Source organism: Camelina sativa, chromosome 14, assembly GCF_000633955.1.
Source record: "Camelina sativa cultivar DH55 chromosome 14, Cs, whole genome shotgun sequence".
Taxonomy (NCBI): Eukaryota; Viridiplantae; Streptophyta; class Magnoliopsida; order Brassicales; family Brassicaceae; genus Camelina; species Camelina sativa.
The window spans coordinates 30,637,135-30,659,788 of NC_025698.1; the positions used below are offsets into that span (position 1 = coordinate 30,637,135).

General features: G+C 38.4%; 4 protein-coding genes across 5 annotated transcripts in view; 1 reads left to right on the top strand and 3 right to left on the bottom strand.

The window, feature by feature from the left end:
* The window catches only part of LOC104744170, a 2,265-nt gene extending 953 nt beyond the window's left edge, over positions 1–1,312 (bottom strand). The window contains exon 1 of the mRNA XM_010465181.2: positions 6–1,312. Within this exon, the coding sequence (XP_010463483.2) occupies positions 6–1,312 (1,307 nt within the window). The remainder of the gene's footprint in view (positions 1–5) is intronic.
* Positions 3,627–4,937, bottom strand: LOC109128753. Its single transcript, XM_019235641.1, has one exon. The coding sequence runs from the start codon at positions 4,935–4,937 to the stop codon at positions 3,627–3,629; it is 1,311 nt and encodes a 436-aa protein (XP_019091186.1).
* Positions 16,611–18,971, top strand: LOC109124473. Of its 2 annotated transcripts, XM_019236087.1 has the most exons (7): positions 16,611–16,886; positions 17,050–17,096; positions 17,379–17,396; positions 17,878–18,110; positions 18,216–18,486; positions 18,559–18,636; positions 18,725–18,971. In XM_019236087.1, the coding sequence occupies exons 4-7, from the start codon at positions 17,893–17,895 to the stop codon at positions 18,773–18,775; spliced, it is 618 nt and encodes a 205-aa protein (XP_019091632.1). In that variant the 5' UTR covers positions 16,611–16,886; positions 17,050–17,096; positions 17,379–17,396; positions 17,878–17,892; the 3' UTR covers positions 18,776–18,971. The 2 variants fall into 2 exon arrangements, with proteins under 2 accessions (XP_019091632.1, XP_010462381.1); XM_010464079.2 differs by lacking the exon at positions 17,379–17,396 and having other exon boundaries at positions 17,866–18,110.
* LOC104744171 (calpain-type cysteine protease DEK1-like) overlaps positions 19,129–22,654 on the bottom strand; it is a 12,601-nt gene continuing 9,075 nt past the window's right edge. The window contains exons 23-31 of the mRNA XM_010465183.1: positions 22,284–22,635; positions 21,864–22,181; positions 21,569–21,673; positions 21,346–21,474; positions 20,843–21,223; positions 20,639–20,776; positions 20,154–20,390; positions 19,613–20,066; positions 19,129–19,533 (exon numbers count right to left, since the gene is read on the bottom strand). Coding sequence (XP_010463485.1) covers positions 19,761–20,066; positions 20,154–20,390; positions 20,639–20,776; positions 20,843–21,223; positions 21,346–21,474; positions 21,569–21,673; positions 21,864–22,181; positions 22,284–22,635 — 1,966 coding nt within the window. The 3' untranslated portion in view covers positions 19,129–19,533; positions 19,613–19,760. The remainder of the gene's footprint in view (positions 19,534–19,612; positions 20,067–20,153; positions 20,391–20,638; positions 20,777–20,842; positions 21,224–21,345; positions 21,475–21,568; positions 21,674–21,863; positions 22,182–22,283; positions 22,636–22,654) is intronic.

Sequence of the window (22,654 nt, forward strand, 5' to 3'; positions counted from 1 at the left end):
CGAACATGTAACTTAGTTGTACCTCTTCTTTGTCAGGTGTTGTGGGAGTTGAGCCACCTGAATACAATACATAGTATTCAAAATTCTTGCCACTTGGTTCTCCGAGAAGGCCAACTTGTGTGTCTCCAGACTCAAATCGTTCTTTGAGGGTTTGTTGTGTAGTTTTCTTTTTTCTCCTTCGCCTTGGGGTGTCATCATCATCAGAACTATTCATCTGGCAGTGTTGGCAATCACAAACATCAAAGAATTTGTGGCCCTTTTCATCTTGAAAAGAGTAAATGGGATCTCCCAGCGAATCAAAAGATGAGATTGGAACACCATCTAAACGTGGATGGTTTTCCAAAGTTTGAGCTTCTTCAAAAGGAGTAATTATATTGATTTCTGTGCAGAAAGCCGTTGGTCTTGACTTTTCTTCTTGTTGCTTAAAAGCAATCTCTACAGCTCCATCTTTTCTCCTATGAATAGAAGAGTCCACCGATTGTATTGGGGTGCTACGGTCATGGAGCTTTTCGTAATTGGTAACCCATGATATTGGAAGCAACTTGACAAGCTCATCTCCAGGAATCTGTCTAGGAATATGGATGCACGACGGGCTATGCTGGGATTCCAATTGTATGAGTAGCGCATCTTCAGTGTCTCTAGGGAGACTTAAGTCCATTGCATGATTTTGGACTCTATACGCCATTTGATGGTGAAGCGTTGCTGCATACGTGTTTCCAATTTGTGGAGCTCCTGTGATTTGCAGCTGGATTTGCATGTTCTGATATATTTGAGGGTCTTCCATTGCCACGTTGAAATTTGGGAAGAGAGTGACGAAAACAGTGCCAACGTTTAGTGTTGTCTGGATAGTTGCAATACAAGCATGTTGGTATTCCTTGTATCGGGTGTCGAGGAGAGCTACCCGTGCTACAACTGGTAAGCCTTTTCTGCCATGGAGTGTTAGCGCCAAACGTATTGCTCCATAGTGAAGATGAGTATATCCTTGAGTTCGCCAATGATGTATCATGCCTTCATTGATTCTGAGGGGAATCATCTGTTCTATTTCTGTCGCCGGGATAAGGTGTTGTTCCAACGGAGAGGCTAGAACAAGCTCCTTTGCATTATGTTTGTTAGGGACAAACACCTGGCGAATGACTTTTGGAAAAGTGGAATTTGGTTTGGTGAAAGCTTTGTAAGGATTAAGTAATGGGAGTTGGGTAATAGGAACTTTGCTATCATCACTCACATACTCTACTTCATATAAGTAATCAATCTTTTTAGAAGTTGATCGTCGAAAAGAAGGGGTTTTAGACAAAGAAGATGAACTTTCCATAATATAGGATAGAACCAGAAACCAAGACAGAATACTATAACTCTCTTCTAACCATTGAAGTAATAACAGTCCATAAGTTGTCTCCCTGTTTTATTTTACCTACTACGAATATAGAGAAATCAATCAAGAGGTGCTTAGCTACGCAAACCGAGGCAAAACTATTGCAACATTAAAAGCCTCAAGGTACTTCGAGCATTACAACCTCATAGAAATTTTTCTCCATACCGTTTTTTCTTAGCATAGTTAGATTTCTGATGTGGAGGATCCATTAATATGGCAACCACAGAGCATACTTTCATACTAGCATGGTAGAAGACAACGTTATGGCGTATTACCTTTCTGGAAGAGAAGAGCTAGAGTTTAGACTGTCATGGCTCTGATACCACAATTACACACACATAGTGGTACAACCACTTAGGAGGTTTTTAGGATCAATGCTAAGTGTTTAGGAAGTATTTGGAAAAAGATTATGTAAGTATATAAGAAAGATCTTTATACAAGGGGATAAACTTTATTATTGAAACACTTAAAAGGTTACAAGATCTCTTAAGACTCTTACTCAAACTCACTCACTTAAGCTTGAATGAAACTCTTCACCAAGCCTTAGTATTTATATTACAAGTCTTAAGGAATATTACATAGAATATTCTTTAAGATATTTTTATGCTTTATTTTACAACCCTCCATTTATTCAACTCTCTACTTTATTTTACAACCCTCCATTTATTCAACTCTCTCATAACCATATATTTCACTATCATATATCACACACTTATTATTTATTAACATTTTTTTTATTCTGCATAATTATCTTCATCAAAAGAATCTCTAAAATATCTTCCTATATCTATATTACCATATATAAGTAACATATCACTATATTTATTTGATGTTTCTGGATTGTGTTATAGGGTCAATTAGCCGTTTTAGTGTTTCCTTGAAATTAGAAAGGTTAATACCAACGTTCACACCAAACTATGAAAATGACCAACTACCCCATTACAAAAGAAAACAATTACATATGTGTAATTTAGTTTTCTTCCTTTAATCATAACAATATTCAGTAGCATGCTTTTAGAAAATAATATACTGAGGACCAAAGAAGAAGATAACAAGATAAAATAGCTGGAAAAGCTTACTAATACCAAACCATACAATTATGCATAATCATATGCATGAGGCTGGACTGCTTTTGTGGACCCGTAAACCATAACCTACGAAGCCTTTTTTATTGTTAGTTAATTGTTTTCGAATTTTGAAATTAAAATTATTTCGTTTTGGTTTCATAAGTATTCACGAACTACATATAAATCTCCAACCGGTTTTGCTTTTTAAGGAATTAGAACTAATCTTTTAGGTTATAAATCAACAACTATTTTAGACGAGCAAGTGAGATTTAAACTTTCTTACGTTAACTTAAAAGCAATAAAAAAAAAGTTCAAAGTTTTCCGACCAAAGCATAGTAATGAGTTCCAAGTTGGAACATTTTAAATTTGAAATCTAGTCGACCGTTGGTGGGATTCAAATGTTCCAAAAACTGATTTTAAAAGTTAATACTTTATTTTGCATCCTTTTAACTGTTTGCAAGGGAATCATAGAGAAATACATGTAACCTTTTTATTTATTTATTTACATATAACCATTTTGAAAGAACAATTATTGTAAGAGAAATAGATGTGAATGACCTCCAAAAATAAAAATAAACATAAAGCCGTTTGGGATTTCAGAAATAAATGCATAGAGCCACAATTACATTCAAGAAAAGGTTGTGGTAAGTTTCAAGTTCTTTTTAACTCACTCATGTTAAGAGTTTATGTTTCTCTTTGTCTCCATTATTTTATTTGGAAAAAGAACTACAATTTTTTTCTTTTTTAAAATAAAAAAAATTATAAGCTTACAAAGAATAACATAAGACCAAGCTGCTATTTTGCTAAGAGTCTAATTTATAATCTATCTAGACACAATTTACAAATGTCAAGGTTATATAGACTGAGACATATGCGAAGGATTTACATTTGTCATATCAAATTAAACTATTTGAAATTCATTGGGCTTAATTGCAAGCTAACAGCCCATTGCGTATTTTATAACTTAGCTTGACGATAAATTTTGTAGCAATAGATTTAAGACAAAATTGGCCAACTGTCCCTGGATTTTAAATGTTTTTAAAAATCTTATTTTAAAATTAGTTTTACATTTCAAAAAGTTACAAATTATTTTTTTGTTTTAAAATATTTTTTTTGATAAAAAGGTAAATAACAAAAAGCTCATCCGTATACTTTTTTTTTTTGGTCAAACAGATGGTTTCCTTTAATTAAAACGCTGGTACAGGTGGGGAGATAGAATTCAATGCAGTTTTGGCTAACCTATCGACATTGGCATTTCCATCTCTTTTCACAAATCGAAAATTACAAGATAGAACTAGGATATCATGGAGAATCCTGTAGAGCTCCTTCGAATGAGGCTCTGAGTTGAGTACTTTGATTAGCTCTTGCGAATCTGAAGCAAAGGAAACAGTTTGGATGCCCAGATCAAGGGCACGTTGGACGACAAGGAGAAAGGCCATGGCTTCAGCCATCAGGGGAGTTATCACATTCCATGCCTTCAGGCAACCCTGCAGAGGAGGGCATGTAGGGTGATCTGAGACAATCCACCCGAGTCCTGCCTCCTTCGTGTCTTCTCTCCAAGCAGCATCGGAGAAACAACATATAGTGTCCGGGTCGGGTCTAAAAGGGGGAACTGGTCCCAAGATCTTCTGACCATTCATGTCTCGGATTTGGGCCATACTCCACTCTTTTGTTTGAAGGATAGCCTTGGCGAGGGTTTCCTCCGGTGAGCACTGTTTTTGATCGAAGAGGAGTTGGTTTCGACTTTTCCAGATCATCCACAAGATCCAAGGCGGGAGTGGGTCATAAGCAAGGCCTATCGGGGGTAGGCAAACCAATTTGGAGGTATTCTCTATTCCCATTTGGACCGATGTTACCTGCAAGGAGTGGAAAGCCGATTTGAAGGGGGACAACCTCCAGACCTGGTTCGCAAATGGACATAGCAAGAAAAGGTGGAGACAAGATTCTTCTACGCGGCAGTGGGGGCAAGATGCGGTCAAGTTAATTCCTCTATCTTGTAAGTTTTTGCCCACTGGAAGGGCATTCCTCATCGCTTTCCAGAGTAAGAATTTCACTTTAGGTGGACAATGAATGTTCCAGATGTCTTTGAGCCAGTTAAACTTCCAGGGCTGGTCAGATTGGGGGGGAGGGGGGGGTTGCTCCTCTAACTGTTTCGAAGCCTCATGGTAACCCGTTTTTGCACTGTATTCCCCATCTTTTGTGGCAAGCCAAACAAATTTGTCCTGAGCACCCAGCTTACTTGGTCGAAGTTCAAGGATATCCTTTTTGTAGTAAGGGATAATGTTGTCAATGGTGTTCGTATTCCACTCTTTTGACACAGGGCAGATAAGGTCTTGAACTTTCAGGTTTCGAGCTTGTTCCGTTGGTGGGCCTATAGGGGTTAGCGGGGAGGTCATTGATATCCAGGGGTCGCTCCAAATCATCGTTGTTGATCCTGAGCCAATGGCTTTACCAAGTTGGTTTTTAGGAGGTCCCTTCCAATGCAAATACCTCGCCATCCATGGGAGGCAGAGGAAGGCACTGCACAGTCGAGGAAAGAGGATTTAGGGCAATATTTACCTAGCAAGACGTGTGTGAGGAGACATGAGGGTTTGGTAAGAATCCTCCAACTCACTTTTGCGAGGAGGGTATTGTTAAAAGTCGTATACTCATTTGGTTAAAATTGTAAGTTTACACAAGAAAATGTTCCCAACTTTATAATTCAGGGACATAAAAGAAAAACAAATTGCTTAGAATTTTTCTGTCCAATTTTCCCTAGATTAATTGCTTGAAAATTTTCTGTCCAATTTTCGAATATAAATACATATGTACACAAAATATAATTTGGATTTACACCATATAATCCTACTATATTAATTGAGAAATACAAATATGAAACTAACCTTATAAAGTATAAAAATTACATTGGCATGCCATTGGTCTAAAAGCAAACGTTTAATTTTTCAATAAGGGTAAACATATAATTTTAATATTGAACTAATAAAATATTTTGAATAATTATTAATTTCTAAAAAAATATATTTCATTCTCTAATTAATTATGGACGAATATTACTAATTATTTTTTAAAAAAATTGTAAACTAATCAGAATTTTAAAAGTAAGATTTTCCATCTAAGTATCCAAATTATTATTTTAATAACTATATTTGGAAGATTTTGTTAAGATTTTAAATTATGAATCTCCTATCATCTTTTTTTTTTTTTAATTTCATTTACAAAAAATTTTGAATTATCATATAATACATATGATATATAAATATGTAAATTTTTTTCTGCATATGTTGTCATCGCTTTCCAGAGTAAGAATTTTCTACTCAATTTTCAATAATGTTCTATATCGTCGGGTTGGTAAAACTAAATTTATGTGGTTAATAAATTCATAAATTTTATTTGCTCACAATTAAAATATAATAATTAATGCTTTTAAATATTTCAAAAAATATGAAAATACAACAAACAATATAAAATGGTAATATACACCAGAAAATTAAAATATTAAAATAATTTAAAATAAATAGTATTTAAAAAGATATATGTTGATTTACCAAACAATTTTAATAATTAAAATTAAATCCTTTCTCAAACAAAATAATTTTTTAAACAATTATTTTATTATAATATATGCAGAAAATGTTGATCTGTGCTTTATAGCAGGGGATATCCCCTAGTCTTAATGTAAAATCAAATCACATTTGGCGGTATATTTATTATGACATAGTATAATTAAGTAAGTACAAAACAGAACTTACTTCTTAATTATTCTATAAACTAAATATATTTATATGTATTATGGCATATGATATACTCTATCCATTTGATAATATAAAATGTTATACAAAAATATTTTTGTTTCGTATGATATGAATTTTTAAAAATTCTATACAAAGTATAGATTAATTTTATATTTCATATTATGTAGATTTTATGTTTCATACTTTCATATGATTCTCTTATTTTCACAATGTGTAGTTTTTCAAGTATACATTTCTTAATCTCCATGTTCTTTTTTACTTAAACATCTTATTTTGTTTGGAAGTGAAAGAAATATATATGTATAAATAAGAAACAAGCATGATTTTACGCAAATATTAATATAACGAAGAAAAAAACGAGGTTATAATAATTTAGTAATTAATTAAAGGTTAAGCCACTAAGGGAAGGGTAATTGTATTTATGTGTACTCTAATATCATATTTTCCTTTGTACTGTAATTCTTTAAATTTAATATTACTTTTATGTACATGGTGAAATAAGAAAATTTTAGAAGAAATTAATTATTTTAAAATATCACTAAAAAATCTCAGAAATTATGGAAGTCTTTTCCCCCTTTTATTTGGAGATTGAAGTGTGATTATGGTTATGTCATATCAAATTGTGAAGAATTGATTGTTAAGCTTTCGATTAGATTATGCAGAGCTTGTCGCGATGGTGCAAGTCCCTGAAGATTGGCCAGTGTTCTCAAGTCTCGTAGACGGATTCCAACAGCTCCATGATTCCTTTCCTTATTCTCATTATCTAAGATATTTCGTTCTTGTGATTCAAAAGCAGATTGTATTGCTCATTCTCTTCTAATCGCTTGTTTCTAAAACTACTTTTGTAAAATTTATTCTTCTAGTTTCGGCTTCCAATTATGAAGTTTTATTTAACTAATATGTGGTTGAAAAAAGGAAAAAAATAGATTCTAGGAATTGAGCCTCTCACTTTCTTTTTTTTTCACTGAAAAGAATATATTGATAACGAAAGTTCAAAATATTACTAATCACAATATAAAAGACGAGAATGAAATTACAGAGACACAATAATCTGACCATAATTTACATCTAAAAGAAATACATTGCTTAAGCCGAAAACATCTTGTCTCGGGACTGATTTAGCTCCAAAAAAACCATAAAAACTTCCCGCATACCAAAGGATGATAACGAGCTTCAACACAAATGGCCATAACAAGAAAATGAAATTTGGTTTTCTCTGCATAAGATGCATCTTTCTTTATAAGTGTTTTGTTAAGAGTCTTTCAAAATTTATGGTAATTGATACCCACTTGAACCTTTCAACGCCACAACGAACGAGTAATTGTTGGATTTGAAGTGGTCAAAGCAATAATAAGTCAATCCGGTTTTGTAGGAGTAGTGTGGTTAGTCACTAAGTCGTGAGTCGTGGATTAGAACGAGTCATGGGTAGTGTTAGTTGTTTTCTGCTATTTCTTTGGAGTTGTGTTTTGCTTCCTGCAGTTGAAGTCTCCCTATCTATATAAGGAGCAAGTTGTATTTCTCATTATTATCAATCATAAAAGCTTTGATCAATACTCTGAGTTATCCATTTTTAACAATTGGTATCAGAGCGTTATCACTAAAAGAGAGACCTAAATCATTGAGAGAAGAGAGAAGAACGAGAAATTGAGATGGGAGATAGCAGTAGTGCAAAAGGTTTTGTTGCTCCTGCTATTCCACGGTTCGATGGTTACTATGACCATTGGGCTCGGTTGATGGAGAATTTCATCCGTTCGAAGGAGTACTGGGATCTCATAGAGAATGTGATCAGTAGGTGTGAAGGAGTCACTCTTACCGTGGAACAGCAAAAGGTGATCGATGAGCAAACGTTGAGGGATCTAAAACTCAAGAACTTTCTATACCATTCAATTGATAGAGAAGTTCTTGACACAATTCTTAACACGGAGACGAGCAAGCAGATCTGGGAAAGCATGAAGCAGAAATTTCAAGGCTCAACTAAGGTGAAAAGAGCACATCTTCAAGCATTACGTAAGGAGTACGAGATGCTTCAGATGAAGGAGGGAGAAACCATTAATGGTTTCTTTGCAAGAACTCTTTCTGTTGCAAAGAAGATGAGAGAGTATGGAGATATGCTCAAAGAGAACGTCATCTCAGAAAATATTCTAAGATCTTTAACGATGAAGTTCAACTATGTAGTGTGTTCTATTAAAGAATCAAACAATCTAAACACACTAACATTAGATGAACTTTATAGCAGTCTCTTGGTCCAAGAGCGACGTATGAAAGGAGAAGCAGAAGAGGAGCAGGTGTTAAAGGTCTCGTATGAAAGCAGAGGACGAGAATCTTGGAGAGGAAATTTGAGAGGAGGACGAGGTCGAGGAAGAAGCAGCCGTGCTACTATAGAGTGCTTTAGATGTCACAAGTTAGGACATTACCAATCAGAATGTCCTACTTGGGACAGCAAAGCAAACTATGCTGAGCTTGATGAGAAGGAAGAGCTTCTACTCATGGCGTTTGTTGAAGAAATCGGTTCAAAAGGAGATCATGTTTGGTTTCTAGACTAAGAATGCTCAAACCATGTGACTGGAGATCGCAGCTGGTTCACTCATCTCACGAAAAAATGATGGATAGCATGAGATTGGGAAACAACTCAAGAATGAGAGTACAAGGTCAAGGAAGCATCAAGCTGGTCCTAGAGGGAAGAAGTCACATTATCCCAAATGTGTACTACGTTCCAGAGTTGACAACAAGTCTCCTAAGCCTAGGAAAACTACAAGAAAGGAAGCTGGCAATCTTAATAAAAGATGGGAGCTGCAAAGTGTATCACGATGATTTGGGTCTAATCATACACACAACAATGACAGCAAACAAAATGTTTGTTCTACTACCTGAATCACCGTCAGAGTCATGCATGCAGATAGTTAATAGCGAGTCAATATGGCACAAATGCTTTGGTCACTTGAGTCACCAGAATCTTCAACTCTTATCAAAGAAGAGAATGATGGTGGGGATTCCTGAGATTGAGAAAACGGAAGGACTGTGTGAGGTGTGTGCCAAGGGGAAGCAACACAGGGAAATGTTTCCCAAGCAAGCAAACTGGAGAGCAATGGAGAAGTTGCAGTTGATACACACCGACCTTTGTGGACCAATCACACCAAATCCTTAGGAGAAAAAGGTATATCCTCACCTTTAGTGATGATTTCAGAAGGAAAACATGGGTTTTACCTCATAAAAGCAAAGAACGAAGCATTTTCATTCTTCAAAAATTTCAAGCTGTTGGTGGAGAATGAAACAAGGATGAAAATAGGAGGTCTGCGAAGTGATCGTGGAGGAGAGTTCACCTCCAAAGAGTTCAATGCGTTCTGTACAACTCATGGAATTAGAAGACAAGTTATTGCTGCTTTCACTCCGCAACAGAACGGTGTGGCTGAGCGCAAGAACAGAACCATTATGAATATGGTACGGTTCTTGCTTATGGAGAAGGGAATGCCAAAACGTTTCTGGGGAGAAGCAGTGAGCTGGACTACTCACATCTTAAATCGATGTCCCACTTCAATAGTGAAAGAGATGACACCGCAAGAGTGCTGGGCTGGAGAGAAGCCTAATATTGGTCATCTAAAGGTGTTTGGCTGCGTAGGCTTCACTCATGTTCCAAGTCAAAAACGAGTGAAGCTAGACGACAGAGGGCAGATATTTGTGTTTCTTGGGATAAGTGAGGGTTCTAAGGCCTACAGGATGTACGATCCTACAACAAATCAAGTCATCGTTAGCAGGGATGTTATGTTTGATGAGGAACAAAGCTGGGATTGGGGAAGATCTCACGGTGAAGAAGAAAATGATGTACTGGTAATTGATGAAGTAGAACCAGGGGAGAGTTCTGAGAATAACTCAGAAGAAGCAGTGAGAAGTTCAGAGATAAGAGTAGAGACTGAGGAGCAAAGTGATCCGAGAGATAAAAAACTAGCTCAAACAAGACAGAGAGCTCGACCGAGATATCTGCAAGATTATGTGATTGGAGATGAAGTTGATGAAGATAATGAACAACTGAAACGATCCGACCCGTTTTTTTAAAAATAAATAATAATAATAATAGTAATAATAAATAAACTACAACTAGTGGTCTCATACCCACTAGCCACCTAACCACAATCACAACCAACATCGGAAATAACCAATACCAATATCCAATAATAAAAACCAATATTATAACATAAACAATATCCAATAATCAACCAACAAGAAACATAGAACCAACAACCAAGCAATATTTCTAATGATCCAACTCTATCAACCTAACAATGTCAGACAACAACCAATCGAGTCCCTAGAACATCCTCTTCTTCATTTCCTTGATTCCACGATCACACTTTCACTTTACCTGCACCACAAACACAAATTGCAATGCATGAGTATTTTATAAACACTCAGAAGGCAATCCTCCCATCTATTGGGTTATACACAAAAGCAATAGAGACAACTCTAATCATCAACCAACAATCAACAATCAACAATAACAAACCAGGACTCTGCATCGACCGACACAAAGCATGTATCGACGGACACCAGTTGGGGTTGCGTCGACAGACACATGATATGCATCGACCGATGCAAGGTTCACTTGCATCGACCGATACTCCCATTGCATCGACCGATGCATATGTCGAGCATCGTTTTCCCCCAAAGCTTCTCATCGGATCTTCGTTCCTACAACCACAAAACTCGATCCCAAGCCACAAGAAAGCTTCCCAATGTCCCAAACAACATTCTAACAAGCCAAACAACACATAAACAAGCAGATCAGAGAAATCTCTAGCTTAGATAAGCCATGGTCATGCACTTACCTTGGCCAAGACGATTCTGAACCTAAAACAAACAGGAAACACTTCCAGGAAGGTCCTACAACGATCCCAGCTACAGATCTCTACAGGAACAGCTTCCAATCTCCCAAAATCCTCAAGAACACACAAGAACACTTTTTTCTCTTTCTTTTCTCTCAAAAACGGCTAAACTCATTGAATGAGAGAAAACACTCGAGTTAAGAATTTTCCCTAACCCAAAACGCAGCGTTTAACTTAAACTCGTCCGCACTAAACCGGCTATGCATCGACCGATGCACTATTTCGGTTCGCGGATGTTACAACAACAATATCTAGCTCTATTCTCTGCAGAAGATGATCCAATTACGTTTTGGGAAGCTTGTAAAGAAGAAAAATGGAGAGAAGCATTGGATGCATAACTTCAGTCAATCGAGAGAAACGAAACATGGGAATTGGTTGATCTACCAGTGGGTATAAAGAAGATTGGTGTTAAGTGGGTTTACAAGACTAAGCTGAATGAGAAAGGTGAGGTTTCTAAGTTCAAAGCTAGGCTGGTGGCAAAGGGGTACTCACAAGTACATGGAGTTGATTATGGTGAAGTTTTTGCACCAGTAGCACGATGGGATACTATTCGGATGTTGTTAGTTGAGGCAGCTAAAAGAAAGTGGAGTGTGTATCAACTTGATGTCAAGAGTGCTTTTCTCCATGGTGTTTTAAAAGAAGCTGTGTTTGTGGAACAACCAGAAGGGTATGTAAAAGAAGGGGAGGAGCACAAGGTCTATAAGCTAAAAAAGGCACTTTATGGTCTGAAGCAAGCTCCAAGGGCCTGATACAGCATGATAGAAGAATACTTTATGAAAGCAGGCTTCAACAAATGCGAATATGAGCACACACTGTTTGTGAGGAGTGAAGCTGGAGGAAGAACTCTGATCGTAAGTTTATATGTCGATGATTTAATCTTCACTGGTAATGATTCAGGCATGTGTGAAGATTTCAAAATCTCAATGAAGCAAGAGTTCGAGATGACAGATCTGGGGAAGATGTCTTACTTTCTTGAGGTGGAAGTGGAGCAGAGTGAGAAAGGCATTTTCTTATGTCAAAAGAAGTATGCTGCAGAAATGCTTGCACGGTTCGGAATGGAGAATTACAATCGGGTTAATAATCCTATGGTCCCTGGAACGAAGTTATCTAAAGACATGGAAGGAGAAGATGCAGATGCGTCATTGTACAAGCAATTGATCGGGAGCCTGATGTATCTTATAGCCACAAGACCGGATATCATGTATACCGTTTGTTTCTTAAGCAGATTTATGATGCGTCCAAAGGTAGGACATATTGTTGCTGTTAAACGAGTTCTGAGATATGTCAAAGGGACCTTGAAGATGGGTTTATTGTACAAGGCTGAAGGAGAAGGCAATCTTAAAGCATCCACGGACAGTGACTACGCAGGTGATGAAGACAGTGGAAGAAGTACATCTGGGTATGCTTTTCTTATGAGTGATGCAGCAATCGCATGGAGTTCAAAGAAACAACTGGTGGTTACTTTGTCTTCGACTGAAGCAGAGTACGTTGCAGCTCTGTATGTGCAACAAAATGTCTATGGATGAAGAAGATACTCAACACTATTAACCAAGCTGAGGAGAAATGTACGACGATCTTCTATGACAACAGTTCAACAATCAAGCTATCAAAGAATCCAGTCTTTCATGGAAGAACAAAGCACATCAAGGTTAGATTTCACTTTCTTCGTGATTTGGTGAAAGAAGAAGAAGTTAGCTTGGTTCATTGTGGAACTGAGGACCAGGTCGCTGACATCACTACAAAGCCGTTGAAGCTTGATACGTTTCTCAAGTTGATAGAGTTACTTGGAGTGCAGGAGAATTTGAGAGTCAAAGAGCAAACTGCAATGCGTTAGCCACATTCAGTTTAGGGGAGGATGTAACGCCCCCATTTCGTCCACACTGCTGAACTAACCGCGGGCCGTCCCGAAGGTTGTCACAATCAGACAACTGCTAGCGATTCGGCCAATGTTCCACCAACGAATTAGGTTCCCCAGCCAGTTCACCGGCAGCTATCTATCCGCTACGTGCGTTCCTTAGGCTTTGCAACCCTCGATACATACACGACGTTATGCTGGCCCGGACTAATCCGTACCAGCTCCACTTGTCCGAATTATGTATCAAAATAATCCATTTATTATATATAGAATAAAGTTTACAAAATCAATAACAACACAAATTAAAAGCGTTGGATCCAACTTAACAAAGAGTACGAGAATTAAAAATAACAAGAAGAAGAAAGGACTTTGCAACACAGCATGAAAACATACTATCTGATCCATTAAACTCGGTTCTACCCCCTTAAAAACTTTCTCTGCAACAAAAACAATTGTGGAGAAGGGTGAGCAATCTAAGATCACTCAGCAAGTTGGGCAACCCTCTAACATGCTATCCCCCTATAACATGCTATCTCAACACATCCAACTACCCCACAACTACCTCACAATCAAAGCACGCAATACGGAAGCTTAGCAAGCATACAACACACATAATCAATCAAGCAAGGACAAACAAGACCAGACTCGTCTAGACCTTGACTCTAACTTGGCCTCCACGTCACTTCACCTGCAATCACTGCCAAGGTGGAACAGGCTATTCGTGCATCAAGATCACTTGACTGCACTTGACACCCAAGTCAGGTATCCACACCATGACTAACACAACCAGACCTCTCCCAAGGATATCACAATCAACCTGAGGAGAGCAACTTCACATCCTAAGGAACACACGTTCTAGGAAAACAACTCCACAACCTAAGGAAAACACCATCACAACCAAGGGCCCATCGATCCTCTGTTCCGTCCCAACACTCTTCTGCGTTGATACCACAAAGGCAACCAACCGGACACACTCCAAATCCTCCGTGTTGTCACCCATCCCAGGTGAAAAACCGGGTACACAGTGCTGCATCGTTATGCGGTTCAGGCTAGTAGCTAGCTAGACCCGAATTCGTCCTGCCATGAGATCCCTCTGGATTAGCTCACCGGACTTCCACACATGTCAGGAACAAAGATCAACAACCACCTTGTTCTTGAAAGAGCAAAGAAAGGACAACCACCTTTCCCACTTTAGAGATTAAACTTTATCTTCTTATATTAGGGTCCTCATATGGCTCTTTCCATACATGAGATTTTCGTATGGACTCACCAAAAATAACATCCCCTCAACTTGACCGATCTCCCATCAAGTCTAGGAGTTTAACCTCTTCTAAAAATTCATGCAAAAATAATAGTAAATTTTATATGCATGATTCAACTCCCATATTACTCAATTTAAAGTAAGAAAAATCTTACTAATTTTTCCATCGATCCCCATGACCAAGAAAAACCCAAAATCGAACATGCAAGGCATTTCACACTTGCATGTGATATTTAAAATTATTTTCCACCCTTGGAAAAATCTTAAAACCCCCAAAATCTATCATGCAAGGCATTTCACACTTGCATGAGATTTGCAAAATTATTCTTTCATCCCAAAACACTTTAAACATTTAGATCTAGCATGCAAGGCATTTCACACTTGCATCTAGTCTAAAGAAAAGTCATTTTCCCCCAAAATGCTTTAAAAACCCCTTAAAATCCCTCTTGTCTACATGCAATCTACAAATCTACATGCAACAAGGAACTAATGCAACACACAAGGGTCGATGCAAGAGCTAGAGAGCTCACACACCTCCTAACCCCCAAAATCCACAACTCACCTTAGCTTTGGAGACTTTTGGCCGATTGGAACTCCACCACACCACGCCGATCTGACAGCACTTCCTTGATCTTTAGCTCCTCTCTTCGCCGAGATCTTCTCCTCTTCCTTCTCTTCTCTCGAAATCACAAGGTTTCTTCTTTAAGAAGTTGAGAGAAAATTTGGGCAGAGTTTAATTGTCTAGAGAGGTTTTGGTCGAAAATGAGAAGCCAAGGAGGATATTTATAGCCCCTTTACTCGACTTCAAGGCTTAGCAAGTGGAAAAATTCAAGTGACAAGTGTCACATTTTTTGCATGTACTCTCCCCCACTCCCGTGTGCATCTCACTCGCTGGCAAAGGAGACTTAATCTGGCGACACATGGCGTCTCACTCCCATGTAGAGACTCTTCCACTTCCTGCGTCCCTCCATGTTTCTCTTGCGTCCCAAGCTCTCGCACTTGTCCGCAGAGATAATCACTCGTCCGCGACCCTTTCCCTCGGCAGTCCCTGGTCCTTCCGACCGTAACACTCCATTTTTCGCGAATTTCTCCGGAACTTCTCGTCCATGACACTCGGTTGTCTCATCCATCTTTGGACCTCCCGTCCCTTACGTCCGGTCCCTCTATTTCCCGCGGTACATTGACCGTTCGGTCAGTACGTGGCCATCTTGTTCCCATGGTCCGTTTTACGTCCTTTGTATCATTTTCCACGGCCGTTACTTTCCTTTTGCTTCCTTTGGTCCTTTCACCAACTTCCTTGGTCATCCATCGTCCAATGAACCGGATGTCCCAACGGTTCACGTCCGTTTTTCGGCCCTGGATCCTTCCATGACTTGGTAATTTTAACACAAGTTACTTAGGTCATTCTCAGAATTTTTCTTTTCTTTGCCTTTCTGAGATATCTCCACGTCCTTCGTACACGTTCCTCGCGTCTGGTACGTACTTCGTGATACGGGTCATTACAGAGGGTATGTTGGATTTGAAGTGGTCAAAGCAATAATAAGTCAATCCGGGTTTGTAGGAGTAGTGTGGTTAGTCACCAAGTTGTGAGTCGTGGATTAGAACGAGTCATGGGTAGTGTTAGTTGTTTTCTGCTATTTCTTTGGAGTTGAGCTTTGCTTCCTGAAGTCTCCCTATCTATATAAGGAGCAAGTTGTATTTCTCATTATTATCAATCAGAATAGCTTTGATCAATACTCTGAGTTATCTATTTTTAACAGTAATTAATTAAGGTAAAAAGAGCTTACTATTGGATGAGCTATTCCAAACATAACCAAAGATGCATCCCCAAACTAACAAAGAAAAATAGTGGAGGAAGAGAAACTTAGCCCAAACATAACCAAAACTCCACTAGAACCTAGAACTAGTATAGTTGTTTGACAAGAAAAAAAGAACTAGTATAGTTTTTGAAATGAGTGGGTTTGAATTTAATCCCATGATCACCTTCCACGCGTGATAATCACAGCCCAGTAAAATCCAAAAGGCAATTTAGGTCAAATTTGATCTAAATCAAAATGTTATTGGCGCGTGGGACAAAACACTGTGTGTATCTCTTTTTAGTTAGTTACTGTCTTAACGCAAAATCTTATTTTGGATCTTCTCGCCAGACTTGGGTGATTATCATCCAGTGAAACCCGTACCACCGTGTACTCGAACAAAACAGTACACGCGTCGTGACACGATTCGTTATTATCCATAACGAGTTCTCTGTTATCAAAAAACACAACAGGCTAAAGTCTTCTTAGCTTTTAGAAGCCCATCTCGCCGTCCATTTAGTATCGGACGGTTGTTATAAAATCACATATAAAAAAACAATAATAATAACCAAAAAAAGGTGAAGAGCGTCGCAGTAAAAGACCAGACCAGAGAGAGGGTCAGCAGTTTTTATTTTATTTTATTGTATTTCTTCTCTCTCTCTGTGTTGTGTTTGTGTTTTAAAGAAGAAGATAGATAAACAAACTGTGTTTTCGATCTTCTGGTCTCATCGAGATATTAAAAAAAAAAAAAAATCCAGATTTTTAATATTGTGGAGTTTTGAATCTCTATCTACCTTCCGATAGAAGGAAAAGGGAACAACTTTATTTGTTTATTTTCTTCTCCATTTTACCTAAATTTTCATCCAAAGTTTCTTGTCTTCTTCTTTTTTATTGGTTTCAATCTTTGTAAGTGTCTCTCTTTTCTTTTATTTATTTGACTGTCGATGTATTACAATGGTGGTTGTGTTTTATATTTTTATTGAAGAAACACTTATCTGATTAATAGGTTTTACTCTCTTTTTTTGTTCTGATCTTCTTTTTACTGTTTTTGGATATTGTTGCTTTGTAGGGTGATTCTGGAAGCTAAGTAGCTGAGTTTAAGTTGCAGATCTTGAGGTTAGTGAGTCTTGTTTTCTACAAGTTAGGTCGGATTCGTCTTTTTTTTTTTTTCTGATAATAATGTTATGTGGTTTTGTTTCAATTGGTTGTTAGAAATCAGAAACTTGTATTTGATTGTTAACAAAAATGTTAATGGATATTTTTTCCTCCTTTTGTGTGCATTTAATCTGTAAAGAAAAAGCAAAAACTCTCTCTAGTGGTTATTCTAGATTTGTTTGGTCTATTTCTGGAAGAGTTTTCAATGACTGGGCTTATCTATCTTTTTGTTGGTTGTGTAAGGTTGAGAGAGAGAGAGAGTTCGTGTTGTGTAATGGAGGAGGTAAAGGGACAAAGAGGTAGTGGAACCACAGAGGCTGATTTTGTGTTGCAATGGGGAGAGAGAAAACGAGTTAGGTGTATGAAAGTGAAGAAAGATCAAAGCCTCACAAATGGCAACTCAACTGATTGTTTGACTAAGCGTAAACTCATTTCCCGTGCTGTCTCTTCTGAGAGAGGCTCTCCTTCTCGACATCTTAACCGCCCAAACAAGTAAGTTTGATTCNNATAATGTTATGTTGTTTTGTTTCAATTGGTTGTTAGAAATCAGAAACTTGTATTTGATTGTTAACAAAAATGTTAATGGATATGTTTTTCCTCCTTTTGTGTGCATTTAATCTGTAAAGAAAAAGCAAAAACTCTCTCTAGTGGTTATTCTAGATTTGTTTGGTCTATTTCTGGAAGAGTTTTCAATGACTGAGCTTATCTATCTTTTTGTTGGTTGTGTTAGGCTGAGAGAGAGAGTTCGTGTTGTGTAATGGAGGAGGTAAAGGGACAAAGAGGTAGTGGAACCACAGAGGCTGATTTTGTGTTGCAATGGGGAGAGAGAAAACGAGTTAGGTGTATGAAAGTGAAGAAAGATCAAAGCCTCACAAATGGCAAATCAACTGATTGTTTGACTAAGCGTAAACTCATTTCCCGTGCTGTCTCTTCTGAGAGAGGCTCTCCTTCTCGACATCTTAACCGCCCAAACAAGTAAGTTTGATTCGATAAAAAAAAAGTGGGATGAAATGGTTTGTTTGTGAGTTATTTTTTACAAGTTTTTGATGTAAAAACATTGTTATGTTTCTGCGGCGATAGGATCACAGATTCACTAGTCAATGTGCGTAGATCTTTTGTGGCGTCACCTGAGAAGGAAGATAGGTATTATACAACTAGGGGTTTGATGGGAATAGATGACAGTGGGAAAATTATTAAGGAACCTGTGAAAGAAACCAAGAAGCATGTGTGGCCAAAGTTGTTTATAACTTTGTCAAATAAAGAGAAGGAAGAAGATTTCTTGGCTATGAAAGGTTGCAAGCTTCCTCAAAGACCTAAGAAACGAGCCAAATTGGTCCAGAAGACGTTGCTTGTGAGTCCCTTTATAAACTCATCATTTGTGTTCTCCATAACTTCTTTCATCTCATGACTATGCATTATGCAGCTGGTGAGTCCAGGAGCTTGGTTATCAGATTTGTGCAAAGAGAGATATGAAGTAAGAGAGAAAAAGACTTCAAAGAAGGTATCAGATTTTTCTCTATATGTTTCTTTGTGGATGATAATGTTTATGTACTAGTAAAGATGTGTGATACATTCCTATTGTGATGTAGAGACCAAGAGGATTGAAGGCAATGGGGAGCATGGAAAGCGATTCAGAGTGAAGAATGGTCGAAGAAAAGAACTTAAAAGAGATATTTTAAGATTTTGGCGAGAAGTAGAAAGGATGTATTTCGCTTTTTCATCACATTTTCAGATGCCTCTCTTCATTACTACAAGTTAAAAATATGAGGCACTAGTATTTTTGCTGATGTTTTGCTTTCAAAGCTCATCTATCTTCTTTATCCGTCTCTTTTCTCACCTTTTGCTTGTTTTACTTGTTGATCTGCACATAGAGAATTCATGTACACAACTGCGCTTCATTTTGAGAGGTTCTAGAATCTTCATTTGGGCATGTTGAGCGAGTGTAATGAGAACTCCAAAGCCAGGTTAGAAGAGAGATATAGTGAAAGAGAACGAGAGAGAAAGAGTGCTCATATATTAGAGTCTGAATACAGATTAGTGTCTGAATATTACAATACACCAACCAAAACTGCAGCTACCAGCCTACCACTACCGAGTACCAAACCTTTACCTAACAAGTCACAACTCTCCTATTTCTCTCCTTTACTCAGTTATGAAGTAGTTATTCTACATTTGATAAATCTGTACTTGTCACAATACCTACAAATGTACATTTGATGCGTGTCTCAAGATCGAGATGAATGCCGGTGGGCCATGCCTTAAAAGTGCTTTCTCCAGTGCAATTTATCCTCTCCGCAGTAAGCTTCGCAGTGCCAATCAGGACAATAGCTAAAAGATTTCATCCCAAAGACCTCAAAGGTTCGCCAGATAATGTGATGGCCAGGTATCAGATCAGGGGCTGTTAAAGAGAGAGTTAAGTCAGAATGAGGAGGAATACTGAGTGAAAAGACCCTTGCAGAAAGGTAAAAGAAAATTACCTTCTCAAATGTTGCGTTTATCGTGGGAAAACAAGTCTTAACACTGAGACATAAGCCGTCTGGTTCCTTAAACAACACAAGCACTTGGACGATATATGGCATGCCGGTTGGTGAAAAGGAAGGAGAGAGCCATCTGACTATACGGGCACTACAAAGCTTCAAGAACAATGGATGCTTTTGTGAAGACTGAAAGGACAAAAGGTGCTTCTTCCCCTGGGTGTATAGTGGTCGGGACAATAGTATAACCCTTCGGATCAGGATCAAGAACCATTTCGCATGATATCTCCCGGGAATTCACATAGTCTGTTCCACCAACAGATTCATGAAGAAATATGTTATAAGCAGCACGACGTCCACGAGTTTTAAGAATCCTCATTCCGATATAGAACAACTGTGAATCATGGCTTGATTGGTAGTTGCGAAATCCAGGAGTTGTTCTTGAGAAACCTACGCCCTGTAAGTAACATAGGGAGAATGAGCCAAAGATAGTTACATAAGAATTATAGAAAGAACAGGTTTCCATCAAGGGATAAGCATGTGCCTGAGTTAAGGTGATGAACACATGAATTGGCAAAGATGCATCAGAACCAGTCGCCCTCAGCCTGAATTGTGGATTTTGATGCCATGAGCTATAATCTTGGCAGCCACCGGCACTATAACCTCGCCATTGACCATGTACGGAGAAGCGCATCTCACGGGGGTAAACCCGACAAACATATATTGATCTGAAGTGAATCTGGAAGTCTTGCCAAGACATCCAGAATATACCTTCTTTTGACTGTTCAACATAGAATGCAAGGGATCAGTACACAATATACTTTACTGAATCAAACCATAGCATAATTACATATATTTACACGCAATTATGTGTTTGTGAGCACTATGTTTTTGTTGTCCATGTGTGTCCCCATATAAACAGTAAAGTAAACTTTTTACCAGCTTCTAAAACATCGGCCCCCTAATCGGCTAAGAGAATTCAAGGAACACAAGGAATGAGCCGTTAAGAAGTGAAGCACGAGAAACTACCTGTGGAACATGCTTCAGCTTGTGCCTCATCCTATCAGTCCACTCTGGGGATGAGTCTGACCAGGGACCATTCCATTCAACTTCATTGGCCCATGGATTTCGGATCTGAACAAGTCTGTGCCCATCGACCTCTCTCACCTGAAGAAAGACATTAAGTATGTTAAATTGCACATTACAAAATACAATGCAACCAAAGACAAATACCTGTAAGACGGAGTAAGCATGCCCTTGCACAATGCCACTGGAAGATACATGAACATCAGATCCAGATGGACTTCCAGCACCAAGTAAGAACCCCTCTTGTTTGAAGCGTAACAATTGAGACCATAATCTGCCACTTGCAAGATCTATTTGTGCTTGAGCACTCCGCAAGTCAATCTCCTCACCAGCTCCTCCGGTTAGGTCGACAAGAGCATCCTGAACCAGTCCCCCCTCCAGTGCCTCATAAGAACCATGGAGCTTGGCATATGCTTTCTCCACTATGGAGACCCAGAGTTCATTGACCTTTTTGCTAGTAGCAAAGGCTGGTTTACCAGGTGATTCACATGGGATCCAGTCATCGATCACAACAGGAACCCACTCACCCTGCAAGGAGAAAGCAATCAAACTTGAATCCTCTGATTGTACATAAATCATAGAAGAACCTGCATGAATCTACAATCAAGAGAAGAAAGCAGTGCCCTTGAAAGAATGTTTGAACCAGGAACCTGAATACAAAAACGAACAGTGTAGATCCCTTCCTCGTTGTATTCAGGAGTAATGATCACTTCAGATATTCGTGAAACCTCTGTCAAAACTGCAACGGCACTTAAGAACCAACAATCCCCCAAACGACCCTATAGAACAAGTAACCCAGTCGCAAGAATAAATCTCTAGGATCATTCTGAATGACATGCATACAAGACGGTAAATAAAAGTAATTGATCAAACCTGGCAAACATCTGAAGGATTTGCATCCCCAGAGAACAGGCAGGGACCGGAATCACTACCGTTCTCTTCCACAATGGAGTCAGGTCTCATCCATTCAGAAACAACCTGAAATTATGACAAACTCAAAAGGTTAGAGTGCCCATCAAGTCGTTAACTTTACTTGATCTATGTAAAGGCGGATTCTGTGTCCAGATACAGTCACTTTTTTTTGGTAGAATCCAGATACAATCACTTTAAGGAGTGAGGATATTTAACTAAAAAACAGAAGAAAGGAGAAAAATTACACAACCCCTACCTGCAATTTTGAAGGGGGATTCTGTGTATCCACAAATAAAGAGCGATCATTTGGAGGAAATTCCTGGTCAGTAAATTGCTTATCGCCTCGTGCAGAGAGAGCTTCTTTGACAGCCAACTCAACTGAACGCATTCTTTGATTTAAATCTTCTTCTGTCTCCATCCTGGGTTTCCTGTATCTCCTAGCAAAGGAATCAACACTCATTACAAAATCCCGACCTGATCTTCTTTTCCTCCCACTGGAATATTGTCCATCCCAATCTACGTCATCCCTATCATAGAGATCAACATCGGCAGGATCACTATCCCAACCATCGACCTGGTAAAATTAACCAACATAAATTAGTATAGCTCTAACATTAGCCTCCACAAACATCGGACTGCAAAAAAATATGCTAGCATTCAACAGGAGGAAACATACTCTGGGGGGTGAATCTGTCCATTGCCAATTATCATCAGACATATCAATCATGTCTAAGTCAGCCATGCCAATTTCTGCATGCAAAGAAGCAGCCTCGTCTTCACTTAAACATTTTCCCCAAAGGAAGACATCCATTATATGCATCTTTGATTCGACTCCATCACTATCTGATCTCCCGAATGCATCAACATCTATAGGTGGCCTAACACCCAACCATACTTCAGCTCCTTGTTCCCAAATGGCACTACCAATACTTAGAGGTAACCCAGTCTGGTAGCCATCAAATCCACCATCTATGTAACAAGTAGCTTCCCCCGCATCAGCGTCAATTGTGATTGTCACTGTATGCCACCTGTGATTGAAACCACAAA